The sequence below is a fragment of the Protomyctophum parallelum genome (assembly GCF_964188405.1).
Source record: "Protomyctophum parallelum genome assembly, chromosome: 11".
Classification (NCBI taxonomy): domain Eukaryota; kingdom Metazoa; phylum Chordata; class Actinopteri; order Myctophiformes; family Myctophidae; genus Protomyctophum; species Protomyctophum parallelum.
Genome location: NC_139707.1, coordinates 16,106,598 through 16,129,959, shown reverse-complemented (window position 1 = coordinate 16,129,959; position 23,362 = coordinate 16,106,598). Strand labels below are relative to the sequence as shown.

General features: G+C 45.7%; 1 protein-coding gene across 3 annotated transcripts in view; it reads right to left on the bottom strand.

Moving 5' to 3' along the window:
* Nucleotides 1-15,566: 15,566 nt before the first annotated feature.
* The window catches only part of gli2a (GLI family zinc finger 2a), a 104,601-nt gene continuing 96,805 nt past the window's right edge, over nt 15,567-23,362 (bottom strand). For all 3 annotated transcript variants that reach the window (XM_083776504.1, XM_083776505.1, XM_083776506.1), the window contains 2 exons: nt 21,552-21,933; nt 15,567-20,081 (listed from right to left, as the gene is read on the bottom strand). In XM_083776504.1, the coding sequence (XP_083632630.1) occupies nt 17,902-20,081; nt 21,552-21,933 (2,562 nt within the window). In that variant the 3' untranslated portion in view covers nt 15,567-17,901. The remainder of the gene's footprint in view (nt 20,082-21,551; nt 21,934-23,362) is intronic.

Genomic DNA, 23,362 nt, shown 5'->3' with positions numbered 1-23,362 from the left:
GCCGGGCCGGGCCTAAAATGAATGCTAATCAGTAGGGCCGGTCCGGGCCTGGAGCTCCATGAAAACAAATATATATATATTGAATTTGTTTAGAATAATAAAAATAATAGTTCTGTTCTGTCTGTTTGTGTATTTATCTATTATGAAGATGGTGCTGACTGGCGTTTCACTTTTACTCTGTGTGGAGTTCTCAAATTCTGCACAAACCCGACCAGGCCCGACCCGACATTTTAGGGCCGGGTCGCGCCTAAAATCTATGCTATTTAGTCGGGCCGGGCCGGGCCGGGCCTAGGGCCTGATCAGTTAGGGCCCAGTTAGGGCCGGGCCTTAATTTTCGGGCCCGATGAGAACTCTAACGTGGACCACTTTTCTCGCAAACATTTGGTGACAATTGTTGATCTACAAGCTCACAAAGCCATAGACTAGTCGCTAGCATACCAGTAAGACGCCCTGAGGGCAAGAAGCAACCTTAGGTCGCGTGCACGCATACGCCTGGGTGACAGCAGACTGCTGGGCGAGCACTGGCGCTTTGGCATGGGGGGCAACAACGTAGAGTCTGTGGGGGCCACGGGGCCACAGCCCCCATGAAGATTCCCAGGGCCCCTTTAGGCCCCCATGAAGATTTTCGTGGACATTTTACATTTACATTACATATTTTCTGGGAATTCCGAACATTTTGGACCTCTCCGCCGGCAATCTGAGAATCCCATCGTCAAATATTCGGGAAAACAGCGCCTCCCCTGTTGTTCCTCAATAAGCGAGGCAACAGTCTGTCTTGAGAGACACAGGCCGTCCAAGAGGTGTTAAAAAGTGCTAATCGGGTTTCTTTTGTAGTTGTTCTTGAGGCGTGACATAATAACACTGATCAAGAATTCACCAAAGAGACCTAACCCTACACAGACTAGTGAGACTACACACTGACTCGAGAAAAGACCCATATCGTCCAAAATAGGCTGATCAGTCGCTGTCTGTGTATAGGCTAATTCATTGGTAAAAGTATGCTAAATAACTCATTTTTAGACCATTTGGGAAATAAATAAATCCGCGGCGACAGTCCCCCCCCAACGCAATTCTGTAGCCTACCCAAAGGTAAAACGCACCCGCCGCCTATGATCTCTCTCTCTCTCTCCCTCCGTATCTCTCTATATCTCCCTCTCTCTCTCTCTCTCTCTCTCTCTCTCATAATAATAATAATATAGTCCTGAAAGTCCTCACCTTGGCTTGGACATTGGCCTATAGAAGCTGCTTTAAAAGTACCAGTGTGCGGGGAGGCGGGGCTGCGGGGGGGGGGGACGGGCCCCCTTGAGGATTGATCAAACTCTTCGGCTCTGATGGGGGGGATCAGATCAACATATGGAATGAATTCTGTACTGGCCATATATGGAGCGTGTCTTGAGTGTACAGGGTTTGATGAGGTCAGATCAACAATGGAATGTCAGAACAGGTCAGCTCCATATATGGAGATCTAAGGGTGGCAGTGGGGGCAGTGTCTTGAGGTCAGATCAACATGGTATGTCATAACAGGTCAGCTCCATATATAGAGATTTACGGGTGGCAGCAGGGGCAGTGTCTTGAGTGTACAGGGTTTGATGAGGGCCCAGGTAGGGCCGGGCCTTAATTTTCAGGCCTGTTGAGAACTCTAGTTTTTGCCGGCTGCCAGGCGTGCCTGCACTAATAACTTCGGGTGGGCCTGTCTAGAATGGACAGGTATCAGTCAAAAGGGAGACATCGAAGAGGAAGGACGGGTGGGGGGGGATCAACATATGGAATGTCAGAACAGGTCAGCTCCATATATGGCGATCTAAGGGTTTGAGGTCAGATGTAGAGTTGCTGGCCGGCTCCATATATGCAGATCTAGGTGATGACTGATGATCCAGTCTTTTCCATGTTTGGCTATCCAGAGTTTGATGAGGTCAGTGTCGTGATATGGAGAGTGAGACGGCCATATATGGAGCGTGTCACGAGGTGTGATGGACTGACAACCATATATGGAGGCGTGACTGACGGATCAACGGTTATGCAGGTTATCATAGTACTCTGCGACCTACAGTCCCAATATAACATACCCTTACAATTTATAATGTATATATAGTTAATCACAATGCTTTCCCGTCGGTTTTTCCATTATTAGGCAGAATCATAGAGAGCATGGACATTTAATATATGTGATGTGTATGACAGTTTCCCACAACCCCCTGCAACTCTTAGACCCCTTAAAATACATGACCCTGGTGACCCGGGCCCTCCCTGGCCCGTGCATCTGTGAAGTGTGACCTCTGGACCGCAGCACAATGCCACGATTGTGATTGCATTTTAATTCTGATGGCAGAGCCAAAAAAACCATGGCTTCCTCTCAGAGCGTTTGTCAGGGAGGAGGGGGTGGGGGGGTGCGTTAGATTTATGAGTCCTGCGTCGTGGCCACGGGCCCCCACATCCCCTCTGATCTGCTTTTTACTCTGACGACCCTGTGTGCCCCCCCTAGGGGTCATTAGACAGCCCCCCCCCCCCACACACACACACACACACACACACACACACACAGCTTCTCTGACTAATAGACTATATTTAACCACTTAAAGCACTGTTTTGTATAGCGGAATATGAAAATAATCTTGAGGGGGTGGTGTAATTTGTGAATATTTGTTTTCTTTTTTCTTTTTGTAAGAAAAATTAAAAAGAACATTCCACATGGACGAATGATGGCATTGAGTCACCCCCCACCGCTTTGTTTGTTTACTGATAAAGGCCAAAAATGAGAGCAATGTATTTGATGGGGGGGGCAAGAAGGTGGGGGGGGGGGGGGGGGGGGCAAGCGGAGAACAGCATAAAACCACACTGGGCTTTCTATTGCGAACAAAGTTGAGAGACAGCATCACTCCCAATCTTCCGCCGTAGTCTGAAAACCCACCTTTTCAGACTCCATCATGGCCCATAGCACTTACCCCACCCCCTTAGATAGCATTTCTGTAGACTTAGATAGCATTTGATACAGACTTAACTAGCATGTTATGTAGACAGCACTATAATTGCATTGTATGTAGTCATAGCATGTCATAGTACATATGTATAGCATAGTAGTATATATGTATAGTTTATATGTATAGTTTCATTATATAGATATTCCACTGTTACTTTCTTAGCTTACGCATGTTTCATGATAAATGTTTTTATGTGATGTATTCCCATGCTTTTTTGTTCTTGCTTAATGTAAATCGCTCTGGATTAAGAGCGTCTGCTAAATGCCTAAATTGTAAATTGACAGACAGACAGACAGACAGACAGCTTTGTACGCTGTCTGTATATGTAAAAGACTGACAGTCCTGATGGAGACATCCTGTAAGCCTTACAGGATGTCTCCATCAGGAATGTCAGCCTTTTTATGTATACACGTACATGTACAGTAATCTGAGGGAGGTCACTGGCATCAGGACCACATGAACCCTGGAGTCCAACATTCCGTGAAAATCGGAAAAGCAGGGGTAATAATAATATAGATAGACCCCTGGGGACCTGGGGGTCAAGTGGTTAAACATATTTGCAGGTTCAGAGAGTGTGGGTTTGTGTGTCTACAGTGTGCGTAGTCTGTGAACATTGTGTGTATGTGTGATTCATTGTTCCTTTTGTCGTGGAAAAAGTGAGCATTCGTGTGTGCATGTGCATATGCACGCGCGCATGCGTGTGTGTATATGACATTCCCTGCAAAATTATTTTATCCAGCATTTGAATCCCACTTAAAGGACAATCGTCGTCCGTTAAGCTCTGGTTCCATTCCTACTTCTGTCCAGCTGGCCCCAGATCAGCGTTCCTCCTCCTGTCCCTCTGGGAACCTGTTCAAACAGCCAAGGCAGTGCTCTCCTCAGCCCAGAGATCCTCCAGTGATCCATCAATGAAGCTCCTCTCTCATCCCTTGGCAGTGACCGGGTCCATGTAATAAACGCACCGATGAAACATGCGGGGCCTCCGTGTGAACCCTGCCAGCTTCTGGAAGGTGATTTTAACGGTGTCGGACATCGAATGTTGTTCTTTGTCCGCAACCTGCCAAGGAAATGAAAGCCGGATTCAAAATCTGGACGATATCTTCTGGAACTTACATAAAAAGCCCTTAACTTTAGTGCATATTGTCACAAGTTGTATTGAATTGAACAGGAAGGCTAGGATGAGAATGTATTATTTGGGGTTTTTAATTTGACAAGACATTGAATATAATGGAATAGAATAGAAAAACATAAATCAACATTATCCACAATTGAACTATTTTCTTGACTTTCTTGAGCTGCAATACGTAACCCAGGTTTCCCGTGTGGGAGACCAAACATCTACTGCTCATTCAAGATGGAATTCCTGCTTGGCCTGGGGAGATATTGCAGGGATGAGCTTCAGGTAGTACTACTTGTCAATCAGACCTGTGTCCTACCTGACACCAGGCCAGGGCCTTACATGTCTTAACTGACCTGAGATCAGATTAAAAAAAATGTCTTCTAAATGTTTTCTGAAAAAGCTATGTTTCTATGTCAGTCGTTCTTCGATTTTTCAAAAATAGCAGACCTGCTATGAGCTTGTAGATCTGCTATTTTTCAATAGCTAAAACATAACATAACGCTAACACCAAAAGGGGTTCCCGCCCAAAATGGATTAATATGGAAGAGTAGGGAGACCACCTCCAACCAATGCAGATGTACCAGTACTGTAGTTTTATAATAATAACTTACAGTATATTGTATTAACATACCGCACTCTCGCTTTAACTCATGTCCAGTCTTCCTTGCTCCCTCTGGTCAGGATTGAGATTGTAAACACATCCAACATGAAGATCTTGTCCTGTGACATACGCTGTAGGATTGGGCTGTGATCCAGTCCTCCATCTGAGACCCTCATCAGGTCCTGTGAGGCTTTGCAAGAAGTCCAGCAGAGACGTACGGTACGATATCCACCATCGGGCCCCGTAATTTGTCACAGAGCATAATGGTTGGCTTCCTGGATGTACAATTAGAGCAGAATGCATCAGGCCAGCAGGACCAGGCCGTATTTAACTGAGTGAATAACCAACTGTTTTAGTGGTTTTAGCAGGTCATACTTAGATCATGCTCTACTGATGCAGATTCCAGCCTATCAAGCATAACCCTCTGTGGTCATGCTTAAGGGTGGTAGTGATATGTTGTCGTTAAAATAAGCGTTAAATAGCTCTATATTTCAATAGCAATTGTTGCTATAGACTAGACTCCAGTCTAGAAGAGACCCCTGAAGAGGCTGTTACTCTAGTCTTAGTCTCGCGTAGCCAGACAACTATTCCACAATCTCTGAATGCTATATAGAGTCTGGAACTATACACCTCCCGAAATACAAGTAATCTCTTTGTCATTTCCGTTCACAAAAATATATTTTAAAATATCTTTAGAGCTTATTTCTTTATTTCCATTTCTGCTAAGTAGTATGTGGATTTATTAGGATAAATTTGTGCGACTGTGAAGACGAAACGGAAGTGGGGACGAGGCTCCACTTCCACTTTATATTTTACTCATGAGTCTCATGATAGATGATTCCGTTGCTCCAGAGTGTGTGATGGAAGCATTTGAAAATTGCGAGAGGCAACAGTCTGGCAACGCGAGACCACTCTAGTCTAGTCACTAGAGTAACAGCCTGTTATGAACAGGGGCCTGATCGTTTCCCCAGCTATTTCATGAACCGTAAATAAATACATGTCGGGACATTAGAAGTGATGAAAAAAAAGATCAATCAAAATGGGGAATGGAACACTAAATTGAACATCGGCTATTTAGAGTAGAGCAAAAACAGGGGATGTCGGATAGGACCCTGGGGGACTCCGCTAAGTAATATACGGTTTAAGAGAATAATTTATTTTGCGTGCCAAAAATATGCAATCTAGTAGAAGCACACAAACGTGTCGCACCCGTGTGCTTGCCATCGTACGAGTACGACATAGGAAAAATTACATTTGGAGATAGTACCTACAGTAGTTGTCAGTCAGAACGCCTGACCCCCACTCCGTCCAGAGAAACGGTGTGTGATAATAGCTTTGCCACCTAAGATGGTTGTTTTTGACACTCTTGCGAGTGCTAAAAGCCCACATATCGTTGCAGACTTTGACACGTTCATGATTGACACTAAAAGCAGGGGTGATAAGAACCATCCCTCCAGGCCTGGGCCACGGGAAGAGGAACCCGTAACGACACAAAGCGGGCGTGTCGTTGTCTGCGTGTGTTCCAGTGTCCATAGCCATACATACGGCATCTATAACACTTCCATACTGTATGAGACAGAGATCTTTAAGGAGATTATTAGGTCATTGCGTTGACATCATTTACTGTGTAGATTCACGCAAGAATACTTTATGTTATGAAAATCACAGAGTGATGAGCAGATGAATGGCAGGTGGATATTACATACTGAGAATGACATGACCCTCGAGGTCACACAGGTGTATGTGTGTGCAGCTACAGTATGCGTGCACGACGCTGCACGTGTGTGTGTGTGTGTGTGTGTGTGTGTGTGTGAGAGAGAGAGAGAGAGAGAGAGAGAGAGAGAGAGAGAGACAGAATCTGACTTCTTCATGTTGCATATCGTTGCTGTCGGGAGGAAACTCAATTTTTTAGGTTTTAGATTTGTTTGCATAAAGTATAGTGCTATTGAACACCCTTTATTTCTGTATGTTGGTTAAAACTTAAACAATATTGAACCAATAAAAAGTAGTAAAAAGTGCTTCGGACAAAACCTCTTACTATAACTACAATGGACTCACACTCATACTGTCTGCTAAAACAGCTAACTCCACTCCCTCTCATGCACGTAATTGCCAATATATAAAGTCACAACACCAACTTTGAAGAGGCAGTATTGCTTTGTTTTCAAAATATAAGGTTTTCTTAATTCCCTGAAATTCTTTAATTTTAATTTCCTGAAAAATGTATTGGAGTTAGGTGGTTTCTTCCCGACAGCAGAGATGTTTTGGTTGTGTGCTTTCGCGCTTCTATATAATCTGGATGATGTTATAAATTACAAAAAGCTTAACTAGTCTTATTGCATTTAAAGCAAAGTTTAAATTCATTTAAAGATTTGAGATATTTTTAAGACATTTTAAATATATTGCGCTTATGAGCTTCAGGCAGCACTACTAACCCACTAGGTGTCATACGTGCTACCATTGTCTGGTGTAGGGACCTGGGAGACTAGGCTTATACATACTCAATACATGACCGCTCACCTCAACACATCTCTCTGTTTTTACTCTGTGTTACTCTGTGTGTGTGTGTGTTGGGGTGAAGTATAGATGACCTGCATGTCACTTACTCACTAAGAGTTCAGGTCCCCTTGTATGAATAGACCTTTACTCCAACCACTGCATATGTACTGGTTATATTTTATACTGGTGGTTTAGCTCTGGTCCATAGCTCTAATGCCGTCGCATTTAGAGCTATGTTACTGTCGACTTCCGGGGCTCGCATAAATGCAGACCAGCCTCTCCTCTGTATTAAAATAAAAATAATGTTTTACCTATACAAAGACGGGTTGTGTAATTAGAAAGCCTACTTTCCTTTGTGGACGCACTCTGAGCCCCCCACCACACGTATAAATGCACTTTTTGGCCAGAAAGGGATTTTCTTTCACCCGAAGGAAATATATTCTCTATGAGGGTTTTCTCTTGGCAATATCGGTAGAGGGCGCAGTGGAGTAACTACATTATTTTTTTCCTGGTGAAAACAAAATCCCTTTCTGGCCAAAAAGTGCATTTATACGTATGGTGGGGGGCTCAAAGTGCGTCCACTAAGGAAAGTAGGCTTTCTAATTACACAACCCGCCTTTGTATTGGTGAGTAGGTAAAACCTTATTTTTTATTTTCGCTACAGAGGAGAGGCTGGTCTGCATTTCATGCGAGGCAGGAAGCCAATCAGTTCCATAGCCTTAATGCAACGGCAACAAGAGCAGTAAGGCTATGGACCAGAGCTACTGGTGGTTAAAATAACATTTTATTCACTTTTTTTTTATGGTTTGCAGCTTTAATTTACAGAAAAACATACTTCCAGTTCAGTCTTAGTTAAAAAGACTGAACTTTGTTATGAAAAAAAAAAAAAAGGAGAAATGTTCAATGGTAGACCCTTGCTTTCGGCTACAAATACCCACTATTGTATGACAGTGTCACGTGAAAATAGCAGATTGAAACTTTTTGGGAAATTTCCACATTTCCCAAAAGGTTGAACATTGTTAAAGTGACTTTCTAAGAGTAATGACAGAGCTGAGCCAAGCAACATGAATCCAACGTGTTGACGTCAGTCCTCCAAACGCTATCCGAACACACAGCGGAGTGTGTCACATTGTGCTCTTTGACCTGCGGAGGCCTAGGTCATCATAATAAAGTGATTCACTGGACGGGGGGGCCTCCGCCTACCCTCCCCAAGCCCCCCAGGCTATGCTCTCGTCTCCACTCTCTCATCAAAGACTTCCTGGTTCATAAGCCCCTGTGCCCACTGAGATCAGAGGGATGTGACCCGTGTCGGAACCCAGGGTTACCTACCCCTCCTAGAGACCCCGACAACCCCCTGCCCACCCCCTCCGAGGGCCACAGTAAGGGGCCCCCTCCGCTACACTCTGGGTCCTCAAGAGTTATGATCGGTCCTGGAATGAAGGGGTGGTGGTGGTTGTGATGAAGGCCCTGTATTGTAGGCCGCCTCCTCTTTGTGGAACAGTGGAGGGGTTTGGGGGGGATGAGAGGGATGGGGGGGAGGGGGTTAGGGGGTTAGGAGGACCCTAACCCAGAACTATGACCTCTAGCTCCTCTACACTGAGGCCTCAGAGGTCAGAAGGCCTGTGAGTGGGCCGCGGAGGAATGCCAGTGCTTTGAGACCCAAGGGATGCGGAAGTCCTCGGGCGGGGGGGGGGGGGGGGGGGGGGGGGGCTTACAGGACGGAGAGAGAGAGGTGTGTGTGTGTGTGTGTATTGGGGTGAAGGATACCCATGTCACTTACAAGAGTTCAGAGTTCTTCTTTTATGCCTTTCCGACTCGCCTGTCCTCTCTTTCCTGTTCTAACTGGCTCCACAACGCAACGCCCACTCGTGTATCGCCAATCGTCCCTTTGAAACCAAAGGTTGGATTCATAACTCATAACTCACACTACTGGACAGTGAAGCACAATCGTAAATTCACTATTGTGTGCAGAATTCCCAGCAATTAAGATCACTAGAAGTAGACTAAAGATATCTCTTTTCTTTCCCCCATACTGCAACAATAGATTTGTTTTTAGGCAGATGTCATGCTTGATCCCTAGTGTCCCTATTCTGAACATTCTCTGGAAATGCAAGCACTTTTACTGTATATGTATGAAATAAAAAATAAAGTGAGATTTAGTCACAAACACTGCTCTACCAGACATATTGGTCAAAATAACATCTATTTACAAACAAAGTTACGAATTTCAGCTTTAACTGCCTTCAGTTATTGCTCCCAAAGCTAAATTCCAACACTACACTGTAGAATCCTGAGTCTCGATGTGGCTCTCAAGGTTAAATTAAGACTAAGGATTTTGCTGACTTTATACATCTGTTATTTCAGCAAGGGGAGTGAAAGCAGCTCTTGGCCCAGCCCTCAGGGGCTGTGGGCAGTTCCAATGTTCTTTGAGTTTTGGCCACACAAACCCCAAGCACCTCCCTGAACTGTGAAAACCCTCTCATTCCACCATTCTGGCTTCTTCTGGAATCGACTCGCTCATAGGCCCGACGCGAGAGATCTCCCGCCCCAAAACTGAACCCTTGACCCTTGCATGTAGTCGGGAGGGTGGCAGGCCTTCGAGATGGCAGTGATTTCCTGCTGTTTAGCGCAGGACGTAAGGAGCCTGCCATGCAGGAAGTGGTGTTTTCACCACTAAACCATTATAATTATGTGCTGAAAATACAGACACGGGGCAGCAGTTTGAGCACAGCTGAGAGATCACACAGCAAACCGGGGGCCTTGAAGGAAGCACTTTCGTCCAGAATGTAGTTTGACCACTGTGACGAGTCGACCTTCCAAACTGATCCTGCGTTCAGGTGCTTCTTCTCTCCGGATCACTTAAAACGACATGTCATGACAGCGTTCCAAAAAGAGATCTCTGTTGTACCCAGTGGTTACCGACTGCTGGCTGGATCTTCACCACGTTAACCCTCGCATCCCTATTCCTGGAGGAACATTAGGCAAAAAATCCAGAACTACAAGCTCACAACGCATTGTATGCGACTAGAGGGTTTCATTCGAGATTCATGTTCAGCACTTCCCTTGGCCTGGTTTGAACTAACACAACAATCCTCTGAACTACAAATCCTCGATGTTCTCAACTACAAACCACTTCAGCATCTGAATTCATAATCTTCATAATCCCATGACCTTTGCAGCGTTGGTATACGCTATTCTACCCAGAAACCCACAGGAAACAACACAACATTTAGGCAGTGGCAGCGATGTGTCAAATATTCCATTATAAATCATTTCCACAACTCCATTCCATATCGCATGCAACATCTTTTTTTAAAGTGTGGATTTGAACAGGCCCAGTGCTGCTGCTGCTGCTGGCTGCGTCTGTGCAAACAATGAACTATTGTTCACACTCGGCTGGCTTGAGTTGAACTGCTGAGTAACTCAACTCTCCCTGAGCGGCAGGAAACGAGAGGATCTGGTGAAATGACAGATTGCTACAGCAACAGATGGTAACATCTGTGGGGGAGCAGGAAAAACCTTCAGTCCTTCGTTTTTAACCGCTTAAACCTGACTCCGAAATATGACAAACATATAGAGTATCTGCAAGCTCGCCACAATGTGCCACATTGTAGATCTGCCATTTTCTGCTGTGCAGCACCGGCGTAGGATTGAACCACTTAATTGTTTTAAACCCTATATAATTCATTGACCTAGCCTAGTCCCTCAGGGGTCTAGGCTACACCAAATGTGAGGCATTGTAGATCTGCTACTTTCGCTGCATATTCACCCTTCCAGAATTGTCCCAAATCTGGACCGGACGCAAGGGTTAAAGGGGGAGGAAACCCTTGGCTGGTTTTGTAGTTTGTTTTCAAGTTCATTTAAAAAATGACTGCATGGTAAGAAAATGACAAGCTGCAAAAGGCTGCCCCTTTATATAGTAAGTGCACCATGATGTAAGGAGCACAGCTGCAGCTAATCAAATTAATAATGGGGTGTGTTAGATTTAGGTCTGTCAATGTGCATATCGTTGATGTCGGGCGGAAACCTTGTATGTCCAAAACTGTTACTTTTCAGGGAATGTTCCAATGGTTTCAATGTACAGTAGATGTAGTCACAAGCTTTTAATACTTTTCATAGGCTCATAATCATGATTTATAAAACCCAAAGACAAACGACTTTCACTTCCACTTTAAAAACGTTTCCAACATAGCAAAAATGGCTGATCTACACAATCTTGTAGATCGGCTACTTTTGTGTGACACTGTGTGATGAAGGGCATTAATAAAATATAAGAAAGGAAAGACCTAAAAAGTTGAAATATGGATAGGCCTATATACTGTGCAATGTTTCTGCCCAACGGCACAGAGACCAATGGTCCGTTTCTCAGTGGATTTATCATCTATGAAGGTTTAAAAACAAATTGAGCCCCCATGCCCCTCGCAAAAATGCGTCCCAAATTCGTGAGAGCCTCAAATCCATATGGCCATGCACCATTAACAACCTGTTATGGCACAATAAGGCAAACATTTCTAAATGTCATTATGCTTTAAGTTATAGTAGCATGTGATGTGTCAAACTAGGGGGGTTTCATGATTCTGAATCCATTCAAAGCATTAGTTTTGCACAAAAAACACTCCATGGGCTAAAAACGGCCATATCCGTTGGGCACATTTGGGCAATTGGCTATTGCCGAATTTATCCCAATGAGTGTTTTTTTTTGCAAAACCCATGCTTGGAATGGATTCAGAATCATGAAAACATAGTTTGACACATCACGTGCTAAAGCAAATGTTTGCCTTATTGTGCCAAAAACGCAGGACTTCGTTCTTCTCTCCACGACCCACCTGTGCCAAAACAAGGGAACTCGTCTTTCTTTAATTTAACTTACTAATAATAATTAGTAAATATATAATAATAATAGTAATTCACACGTGCGCGCTTATTAATCCTTTTGTTAGGGTCTGTCTCTCCACAGACCATGTCAGCCCTGGCCACTCCCACTTTCCTTCCACACTGCAGTCCCATTCACTCACCTGTCTCCAACTCCCTCGTCATCCCACCTGTGAACACTTATACAATCAGCCTGCCCCCTATATATACTGGACTGTTGTTGCCGATGCATTCGTTCCTGTGTTGACTTCGTGTCATTCCGCCATTCCTGATTCTACTTAAGTATGAGATGTATTCCTGATTTTCCTGCGTTCTGTCCAGTGTAAGATTTTGCCTAATTTCTTAATTAAACACTTTTGAAATCTGCCCTTGTTTGCTGTGACTGCATATGGGTTCCACTCTCTCTCTGCATCATAACACCTTTTTCTGCTCAAAATGAGCCAAAATAAGGATTCAAGATTCAAGACTTTATTGCCATGTCAACAGAGGTTGACAAATCCAAGGTTTGGCAGGTTATTATTCCCTCTTCTTACATCCGTGGACGAACACAACTCATCGCCGGTCTACCGCAGCCTACAGTCAAGCACACTGTGTGTGTGCTGGGGGGCTACAACTCCTGGTTGCCCTGGGATCTCTTAATTCTACTGTGGTATTTTGCACATTTGACTGTCACTGGCCTCATGGTCCCCGCCTATGTATCGGGAGGATTGGTTTAACAAGTTGTTAATGGTGGCCAAACTGGCCATATGGATTTGGGGCTCTCACAAACTTCTCAACACAATTACAATTCTCAACTGTCTGGTTTGTTACAAATGCCTGACATGTAGTTATGTCTGTGTACACAGGATAGTTGTTTAGCTTGATAACCTATACCAAAACACCTGATCTTACTTAGATAGTAAACTTAATGCTTATAAAACTCTAGGTACAGTATAACATTCAGGCATATTTATTTTCTTGCAGTGAGAATTCCACTGCAAGAAAATAAATATTCGACTGGAATTAAGGCTAGGACAACCCATATGCCATTGACAATACTAACAAATAAAGGTACTATTGATTGTTCTATGCCACTGTTCTATGGCACACTCATGAACACGCCTACATTTAACACACCCATTATCAATTTGATTAACTGCAGCAGCTGCATTGCTTACTAGCCTGTAATGTTTTTCACCTGAACTGGAAACAAACTGCACTACTTTAATGTGGTTAAAGACCTGACAAGTTATAAAATCCTATATTTCTTTGTGTGTTTTTTTTATTTTTTTAGGTCTGGATTTCCCAGCATCAAGTTCCATCAACAGGGGGGTATGTAGAAAACCTTTTCTACAGTCAGTACATCAATCTGCAAATAGCTTCTCCATGAGAAGCATATGTGCTTCCAACATCTCACCCGAGAGGATGCCTTAATTTGTTCCCCCGTGGGTCAGCTGAGTGCAACACTGTCTCATCCACCTGACCCTGTGTGCCTGTGGTGTGAGATGTTTTGTCTGGTGGCGTCCGTGTTTGGTACTGCAGACAGCTGACTGTCTCAGAATGCTCTCTGCTCTAACCACACAGAGGACAGCTGAGTTATTCCTCTCCTCTCCCTCCCTCCCTCCCCCTCCTCTCCTCCAGACCTGATAGTTATGGGACCATCAGGAACAATCAGAGGAAGAAGACAACATAAATAGTTGTTTGTGTAGCAAACATCATTGTCATCATTGTTCGTGGAGGTTAATGGACACTTACATCTTGACACGTCTTCGTGAGTTTATGAGGTCTATTTATATTGTTTTGAAAGGGTCCAAAAATAACAATTTGGTGTGAAGAAAATGGGCAGTCCACCTCATGTCTGAGAAAAGTGATGGTTAATTATGTTTATTCCATGGTAGGAAGATCAAAATAGAAGATCTACAAGCTCACAGTGCATTGCGTTGCCATGCATGGTGGTCATTTTGTCCCTGGCTCTTCACTGGAAACAACATTTGTACAGTCTCTGAGTTGCAGGTCCATTTGGTTCCTAACTATTAAGATTTAGTGGCGGCGGTGGCTCAGGGGTAGAGTGGCTCAAGGTTGCCAGTTGGAACCTGGGCTCCCCCAGAGTTAGTGTCGAAGTGTCCTTGAGCAAAACACTGAACCCCTATGTGCTGGTTGGTGCCTTGCATGGTTTCCGCCACCCTCAGTGTCTGAATGTGTGTGTGAATGGGTGAATGTAATGCACAATCTATGTAAAGCGCCTTGGATAAAGGTGCTATATAAATGCACAATTTACAATTTAGCTGTGATCCCCTGGGACCCCATGGGGTGGATGTTTTGATTTTCGGCCTTTTTGCTTCCAGGACAACTTTCCCCGTTCTCCCCTAAAGATATTTGTTGAAACATTTTAACAACACAAATCTCAGGGGGTCCCTGTCACAAAATATTTTCAGATGGGGGTCCTTGACATGAACAAGACGTTTGAACATGTAATGGATCTCCGTGAGAGTTGTTAATGTACAGCGAACACCATCTCACCCCATCCTCCTGGTACAGTACTGTATCTCTCTAATAACCGTGGCTGGCGTTCTGACCTCTTCCTCCCCTGTGAGATCTCTCTGCCCCGGGGCTGTTTCTGTCCCCAGCTTCTCACCACGAGAAGAAGCAACACTCACAGGACTCTTTGCTGTCAAATTAAAAAAACATTTGTTCTTGTTCTCTTAAGCATTCAGTGATCGAGTCCCCCCACCCACCCCCCAACAGCAAGCCCCTGTTCTCCCCTCTACACCCCCCCCCCCTCTCTCTCACGTCTCACCTGGTTCATGTTCAATAGCTCTTATCTTTTACTTCTCTCTCTCAAATTTCCTTGAATGTCATACAGTATCTCTCTGCCTCCCCTCATTCTTGTTGTAGCTCTCTTCTTTTACCCCCCCCCCCTCTCTCTCTCCCTCTCCCTCTCCCTCTCTCCATGTCCATCTCCCTCTCTCTCTCTCTCTCTCATGTTGTTTCATGTGGTTCCCAAGTCAGTTCCTCAGGGTCTGCCTGACACTGTTAATTCTGGGCTACATGTTGGCTAACTTTAGAAACGCCTCTGCGTGCGTTTTGAATGGTTGGAGACAGACGGTTGTTTTTGGCTCTTTCCAGCAGAGGAGAAGAATCATTTGGCGGGCTATGGGCGGGGTGAGTTAAGGGGGTGGGTGGGGGCGCAGAACCACAGAAGCCCCCATAAGATACACATTATTTTTTCATTAGCGGGTACGAAGAGGAAAGACAGAGTACAGAGTGCTGATGAAGGGGTGGAGATGAAAGAGGGGCCTTCAAAGACAAAACAGTGTTGTGCTTTCCATTATTCAAGCATTTATATCACAGCTATAAAGGGACGACATTAAACCACAAACTAAAGGCTGCAACTGCAGGTTATAGCTTACGGTAAATAACTCATTTATCAATGCTTTTGGAGTATACTGTATATACCGGTAGACTACTTTAAACCAAAGGGTTTGTTTGCGTGCTAGCTTATCCACTCTAAATATTTTTGTCGTATGATGGTGTTGCATGAAAATAATCGATCTACAAGCTCACAGCTTGTAGATCAGCTTTTATTTTATGTTTTTTAACGTTTCTTTCTTTTCTTTATAATGACCAAAATGGGGATGGCATGTTGAAAGTGGTTAAAATTCTAGCTACATTGCTGCTGTGCCTACCTGCATGTACAGTATGTGATTATTACAAAATAATTAGCATACAGTTCTGACAGGCACCCAGTATGCATTTGATGCAGATGAATCCTCTTTTTGATGTGATTAATATTTTCTGCTGGTTAGAATTCATTATCTCCTGGCGGAGTTAAAATAATCAAATAGTCTTTCATGCGTCCCAGAGGGACGAGAGGTCAGTGATTTCAAAGGACACTCGACACACGAACAACACACGACTTCTGACTTCCACCAGAAAAAAGGGAAGAGACTGTATTTGAAAGGTATATACAGAAATACACGCATACAAAATGCTATACACATACATACAGTACACGCATGCACGTACATACGCACGTACACACACACACACACACACACACACACACACACACACACACACACACACACACACACACACACACACACACACACACACACACACACACACACGCATGCAAGCACGTCTCACACTGAGCATAGTAAAGTGAATTGGTAGCATATACACACATTTGATAAAGGCTACTTTTTTCAGTCGTAGGGGGTATACGTCAATGCTCCGCCCTTAACGGATTCCATGATCAAAGTCTGTATGTAAAAGTCTCTTCCTGGTCTCTGCAGCTCACCCAGAACCCGAGGGACGTCCGGGAGTTCAGCACGGGGGGTGAGGGTGGGGGGACTGTACTGTATATGAATGCGTTAATTAGAGCTGGGTCTCCCTATGAGAGAACAGAGGTACTTGCATATTCTTTATGGAGAACGCTCCTTGTGGGGCAAAAGGGGTCCTTGTGGTTGTGGGCGAAAGGGGTCCTTGTGGTTGTGGTGTGACATGTCCTTGCCCCCCCACACTCTTTCAGTCTGGTGAGATTCCTTTAGGCCAACAGCTCGGTTTGAGAGGGCATCCGAAGGACATCTGGTGTGTGCCTCTGTCTTTTTAAGACTTCGAACCATGCTCCTCAAACACTTTAATAATAACAATATCCACGTAACCTAACACTTGGAAAGAAATCACATTGGCTCGCGTGTGAACGTCCTATACCTAGCGTGCAACGGTCAAGTCTTTAGCATAACTTAAAGCAGGTACCATACAGGATAGTCGATAGACGTAGAAGGTCACAATGACAAAAATAATATAATGATGCGTCCCAAGTTATATTTGTGTCCCGGTGTTGTCGTCTGCAAGGCACTGTGTGAAAGACTTTCAGTGCACTGCTTTATAAAGGCCTATTATACCAACAAATACTGAAGAATGGTGCATTTTCATACCCTGGTCTATCATATATTTGTAGATAAAAAGTATGGCTTTTTTCTTAAAAACAAATAGTGATAGAAAAATGTCCTTAGCCATTACTATAGTATTTTCAGCTTTCGCTAATGCTACATACAATAATCAGAAGAAAGTATTACAGAGTAAGCATAAAGATATTATGGACAATGTAGAAAATGTTCTCCTGAAATAACAGGTTTGCAATTGTTCAGTTGATCAGTGCTTTTTTTTTACTTCCTGATGTGTTTAGACAGTAACACTGGACGGAAAGATGAGGTCATCATGACATCGTACATGACAAGCGATCTACAAGTTCACAACGCGCTGTGCTGCAAATCACCCTTAAAAGAACACCCATTTTATACAAACTTCGTATTACTGATCTTAATTCATGCTCATTATAAGACGGTACCATTTCTGTCTCAGAGGTGGGCCGTGAACAGTTTAGACACCTGCCTACCAATGATATCGTCAGTGGTCATGGTACCCCTGATGATGCTGGGAAAGAAAGGCTGTATTTTCCATTTGCTGAGAATACTGGTATTCCAGCAAATAGAAACTACAGCCTTTCTCTTTGTGGGAAGTTAGCATGCTGAAATAGAAGTCAATGTTGTTACATAATACAAAATAAACTGTTGTTTGAAATGACCACATCTGCTTACGGTTTCTGACCTGAGTGAGTAGACAGAAATGGTGCCATCTTATAATGAGCATTAGTGAGGACCAATGATATGAAGATATGGTTGCAAATGGGTGAAGTAGCCATTGTAGCATGCTGTTGCATGCTGTCAGGCAACAGATAAAGAATACCAGACGCTTGGTGAAGGCCAGAAGAAGAGCAATATGTGAGAAAATCCAAACAATTCCTCAACTGCACTGAAGGAGACGTTTACAGAGTCTGTTCCATCTCAGCTCATCATGTTCAGGAACTTGCTCTCCTCGGCCAGAGCGGTGAGCATGGAGCTCATGTCACCGATGGCCATGTTCCCGATGCCCGCCGGCACCGAGGCCAGCGTGACAGAGTTCCTGGGCGTGGTGAGACGGGAGGAGGTCTGGGAGAGGCTCTGGAGGAGGCCCGGGCTCAGCGTGCCCGACATCAAGCTGGAGTGGTCTCCGTCATCCAGCATGGCATCAAAGTCGATCTGGGCGTGCTCCGTGGAGCCGCCCGCGGAGGTGCTGCTGGTGACCTGATTGACGCCCGGGGACGCCATGTTGGCCATGGTGCTGTTGTTGGTGCCGGCAGGGCCGCCGCACGGCGACATGGGGGCGTCGAAGCTGTCAGCGCCGGGTTCAAACATATGAATCTGCCCTGTGTAAAACAAGGCGGGGCCTGGGTTCTGGACGGCTGACGCATGGGGCCTCTTGGGACTGGCCTCTGAGGTGTTGTTAATATGACCAGGGTTCAGACTGGACGATGGAGGGAAGCGGCTCTGTTGCATAACGCTGGACCCTGAGAGCTGTCTGCCCACAGACTTGGGCTCCATGGGAGGCCTGGGCTGCAGCAGACCTCTGCCTCCGTCGTGGAGGCCAGGCTGCTGCTGGGGAGGAAGGTTGTAATTCTGCTGCGCCTCCACATGATTCATATGGGGATAGCCATCGGCCTGAGTCCTGGTTCTGTAGATTTGCATTTGCGGGTTGCCCTGACCTGCCATGCCGTTATATGCAGGTCTCGTGCCGACGTTCCCAGGCACAGAGTTGGGGATCGTCTCTTCCTGGGGACCAACCTGCTCGGCAAAACCGTTGGCTTGTCTCTGCTGCTGCAGAGATGTGTTCATCATCCTCTGGTTGGTGCGCTGCATGTATCCCTGCAGAGCCATATTGTGATTCATGGACATCACCTGCTGGTTGCTGCCCTGGCCCTGAAAGGGGCCAAAGTTGTGTCTCTGCTGTACGATGGCTAGGTTCCCCCTGACAGGCGGCTTGGCTTTGGTGTCCATGGTGCCCGAGCTCACCTCATTCCACTGGACCGGCATGTCGGACGGTTGCTGCTGATGCTGCTGACATGCCTGGAGGTCCTGTCCAGCCTGGGGCATATTGGCACCCACCAGGGCCATCCTCCTCTGCCCATAGAACAGCTGCTGCTGCTGGGATGCCATGCCTCCCTGGAAGCCCTGAGCCTGGGCTTGGTAGTTGGCCTGGCCAGTGTTCTGGGACCTGAGGTACTGGACCATGTCATCTGGAAGGACCAAGTCCTCCTCTCCGCCCTGATCCACTCCTCCCACGGCCATCACCCCATCCACTGCCATGTTCTCCATGGCAACATTCTCCGAGATGCTGGGCGGTCTGGGGGTGAAGGGGTGTCTCTGCAGGCTACCGTCTGAGCGGGTGTAGCCTTGCATGGCAGCCAGCCCCCTGTAGCGGTCTGCAGCAGATGGAGGAAGGGCGGGGTTCATGCTGTTCATGCTGTTGTAGCGCTGCACCCTGGGCAGGGACAGCGGGTCGACCGTCGGCCGCCGCACCGGGTCGCTGGCCCGGCGCGGCAGGCCGGCCGGTACCTCGTGGGGCAGCATACTGCTGTTTCCATAGCCGAGGTCACTGCAGCGCCGCGGCACAGCACCAGGAGGCGGGTGGAGGAACGAGTGGGAGGCGGACTGGTCCTGGGAGTCACCGTACAGTGCCATGCGGGTCCGGAGGCTCATCCGCTCCATGTTTGGGAGCGGGGTGGGCGGGGCTCCCCCGGTGGCGGCCGCGTACGTGGCCTTGAGGCGGTAGTGTTGCGCTGGTGTCAGGCTGAGCAGGCTAGGCAGACCCCCACCTCCTCCACCCATGCCTCCGCAGTGGCTGGCCTCGCTGGAGCGCCTGGAGAGGTCGGTGGAGATGGGGTCGTACGAGTCGGCAGAGCTGATGTTGTTGTGGCGGTTTCCGCCGAACTGCGAGGTGTCGCTGGAGCGGCGGCTGGAGTAGCAGTGGGAGATGCCGGACGAGCGTCTGCTGAGGGTGTAGGCCGAGCTCATGGTGCTGGTTGTGCTGTCGCGCCGCTCATTCAGCTGGTTCAACAGCGTCACCTCGCAGGAGGACAGGTCAGCCAGCCGCTGGTCAGGATACGGAGCGTTCAGACCGCTCATGATGTTGTTTTCCACCAGGGGTCCTGACAGAGAATGTAACATGTTATGGTCACATATGATGCATGTGTAAGTACAGTTTATGCGTGCTTTATGGAAAACGTTTCTACATTTTTTCCGCGCAACGTGACAATAACAAACCGATCAACTCTATGAATTAAAACAACTTATTAATATTAATAACTAGAACTGCACTCTGTCGAGTGCATACTTGCTTGTTGCACACTAGTAGGCCATAAATGGCCAACTAGTGCGCAAGCAGAGCGCGCAAGTCCTTTCGACCGCTGTAAACTGTCAAATCTCAGTATCTCTGTGAAGGAACGTTTGAAATGTATAATTTTTTAGATAACTATTTGCTACCTACCTACTTTATGCATATAAACACCTATAATTATTAAGTATGATTCAAGTTTCTATCTATATAAGTTTGGGTGAAGAGCTAGTCATACATATACACACCACGTACTCTGGTCCCAGCAGATCAGGCACAACTTGCTATTTTATTTTTACTGATTATGTATATAGTATACGTATGACTAGCTCTAAATTATGACGTAAGAGATATGGTCATTTGTGGTCGTTTGGTCCCAGCAAAGCAGGCATATACTATATAGGCATATACTATATATAGTATATATATAGTATATAGGCATATACTATATACGTATACATATATACTATATAGAGTGTGTAGTTGTAAGTTGATTAGCGGTATACTGTGGTTACTTTGCGCCAAAAACCGTGACAGCTGTCCCGCCATTTGATGTTTATGCAAGAAAACAGCAAATCTGTGCCTGGTTTGCTGGGACCAAATGACCACAAATGACCATATTTCTTACATCATCATTAACCCATTGACGCCTGGTGCAACGTATACGTTGTTCTACCCTTGATGCCGGCGCGCTCTCTGTGTCTCATCAGCTATTGCTATACATGTAGCAACATAACTATTTAAAAGAAAATCATCAGAATTTGAAGGTTTTCAGAAACCTTAGGTCAGGCCCTAGAAGGCGTTCCCAGATTCGGCCTCAGGCATCAATGGGTTAAGAGCTAGTCATACATATACTATACACACCACATACTCTGGTCCCAGCAGATCAGGCACAATTTGCTATTTTATTTTGACTGATTATGTATATAGTATACCTATGACTAGCTCTAAATGATGACGTAAGAAATATGGTCATTCGTGGTCATTTGGTCCCAGCAAAACAGGCACAGATTTGATGTTTTTCTGCATAAACATCGAATGGCGGGACAGCTGTCACGGCGGAAGAGACCGGGCAAAAACATTACTTGCGCGCTCTGCTTGCGCAAGTATAATAATCCTGCATCAGCTATTCACTGCCCAACACCAACCTGACCACCACCCATCTAACAACTACCCAACTAACCATCACTCAGCTAACAACTAACAATCACCCAGTTAACCACCACCCAACTACCGTCACCACAAAACCAACCCAACTTAAAAGCACAAATCAATCCATCCTCACCGACAGCAGGTATGGGAGGCAGCTTGGTGTTGTTGCGGTGTCCCTGTGTGTGCAGCGGAGTGTCACTGGCCCAGGGACAGACGTCCCTCACCGTCTTGAGCCTCTCTTTCTTGATGTTCTCCAGTTTGATGGTCACGCAACCTCCGTGACCCCCGCCCTTCCTCAGCTGGAGACCCACGCCGAGGCCCGCCTGGGGGCCCCTGCCGCCGCCCCCGGGCATGGTGGAGTCGACCACGGGGCCCTCGTCCAGCGCACTCAGATCCCCGAAGCTGCCCCCGCTGTGCACGGCCATCTCTACTCCACTATCATTGTTGTTGGTGCTGCCAAGAGGCGATGGTTCACTGCTGCATGACGAGACACCACCCGGACTGGACTGATATGTCTGGGAGGAGGAGCAGGAGATGAGGAGGATGAGAGAGGAAGAGGCAGAAGAACAGAAGGAGGGGAGGAGAGGAGATGACATGAAGGGGAAGAGAAGATGTGAGGAGAGAAGGCCACAAGAGAAGATGGAGGAAAAAAGATGAGAAGGTTTATATCAGTATAGAACTTCATTATAATAGATGGTTGAGTGAACTTCAGTCGTCTATTGGACAGAATCTTCACCACATCGTCCTCATCGTTGTCTGTACGTGATCAAACTATAGACACATTTAATTAAAGCAATAAGCCCACCAAGAGGTGGTAGTTTGCACTGTTTTTTAGAACTAGGGGCCTTGCATGGCTTCGCATGGCCATTGCTTTATTAAATGCTTACCAAATATACCAACAGGACAATCATAGACCAATTAAAACTATAAGACTCCAAGAATAATTGCTACAAGAAAGGTATGTAAACTCCAAGCGGTATGTGTCGTGATATCTGCCTTGGGTTAAAGTCATTGAAAAATGAATGCATGTCTTGTAAAACCTTGCACCTCCTTCCCTACGGCTATACAACAAACATATATCAGGGCAATTACTACAAAATTCTGGTTGTTTTGAGCATGTTTTGTAATACTGTAACTAATGTAGTTCCACAATGTCATGCATCATAGACGTGCCTTTACCAAAGGAGTGGATAATGGATGAGCAGCGATGGTCCCAGTGCAGTGGTGATAGTAATTCAAACTGGTCCAAAATGAATTGGAAAGTGTCTTGATCCCACTGTGTTTCTGCGTGTGTGAATATTAATGGGACAATGACTTCTATCATCGCTCCCACAGAGGTTGTTACCATGACTCCCTGCTGATCAGGTGTATGTGTGTGTGTGTGTGTGTGTGTGTGTGTGTGTGTGTGTGTGTGTGTGTGTGTGTGTGTGTGTGTGTGTGTGTGTGTGTGTGTGTGTGTGTGTGTGTGTGGAGAGGGTGTTAAAGGTGCCATTGACAACATTCAGCCACTAGATGCTGAACTACAGTCCATCAGTACACCTCTGGTGCATAAGGTGCCTTATTTCCCTAAGTTTGAGCATTGTTGTTTGCAGCATTGTATCACGTCGACTGCCTTAGCGAAAGAAGGCACTTTTACTCCTTCATTACAATGTTATCAATATCACCTTTTACGTTCTTTCTTTTGTGAAACGGGTGTATGGATGCAATGATGTGGATTAAAATGTTCAACCACTGTGTCTCATGCAGAGAGAGACCGTGTTAGAGCTCACCTCAGGGAAGACTGTCCGTTACGAAAGGTTGGAAGGGGAGAGAAAAGTGTTAGGAAAAGAGACAGGCGGCATCAAACCTTGTTAGTAATTAGAAATGGATCTGAAGAATTCTGCCCTACAAATCAATACACTAGAGACTGTGAGTGCATGGTAAAAACTGTTTTTCTCCTGTCCA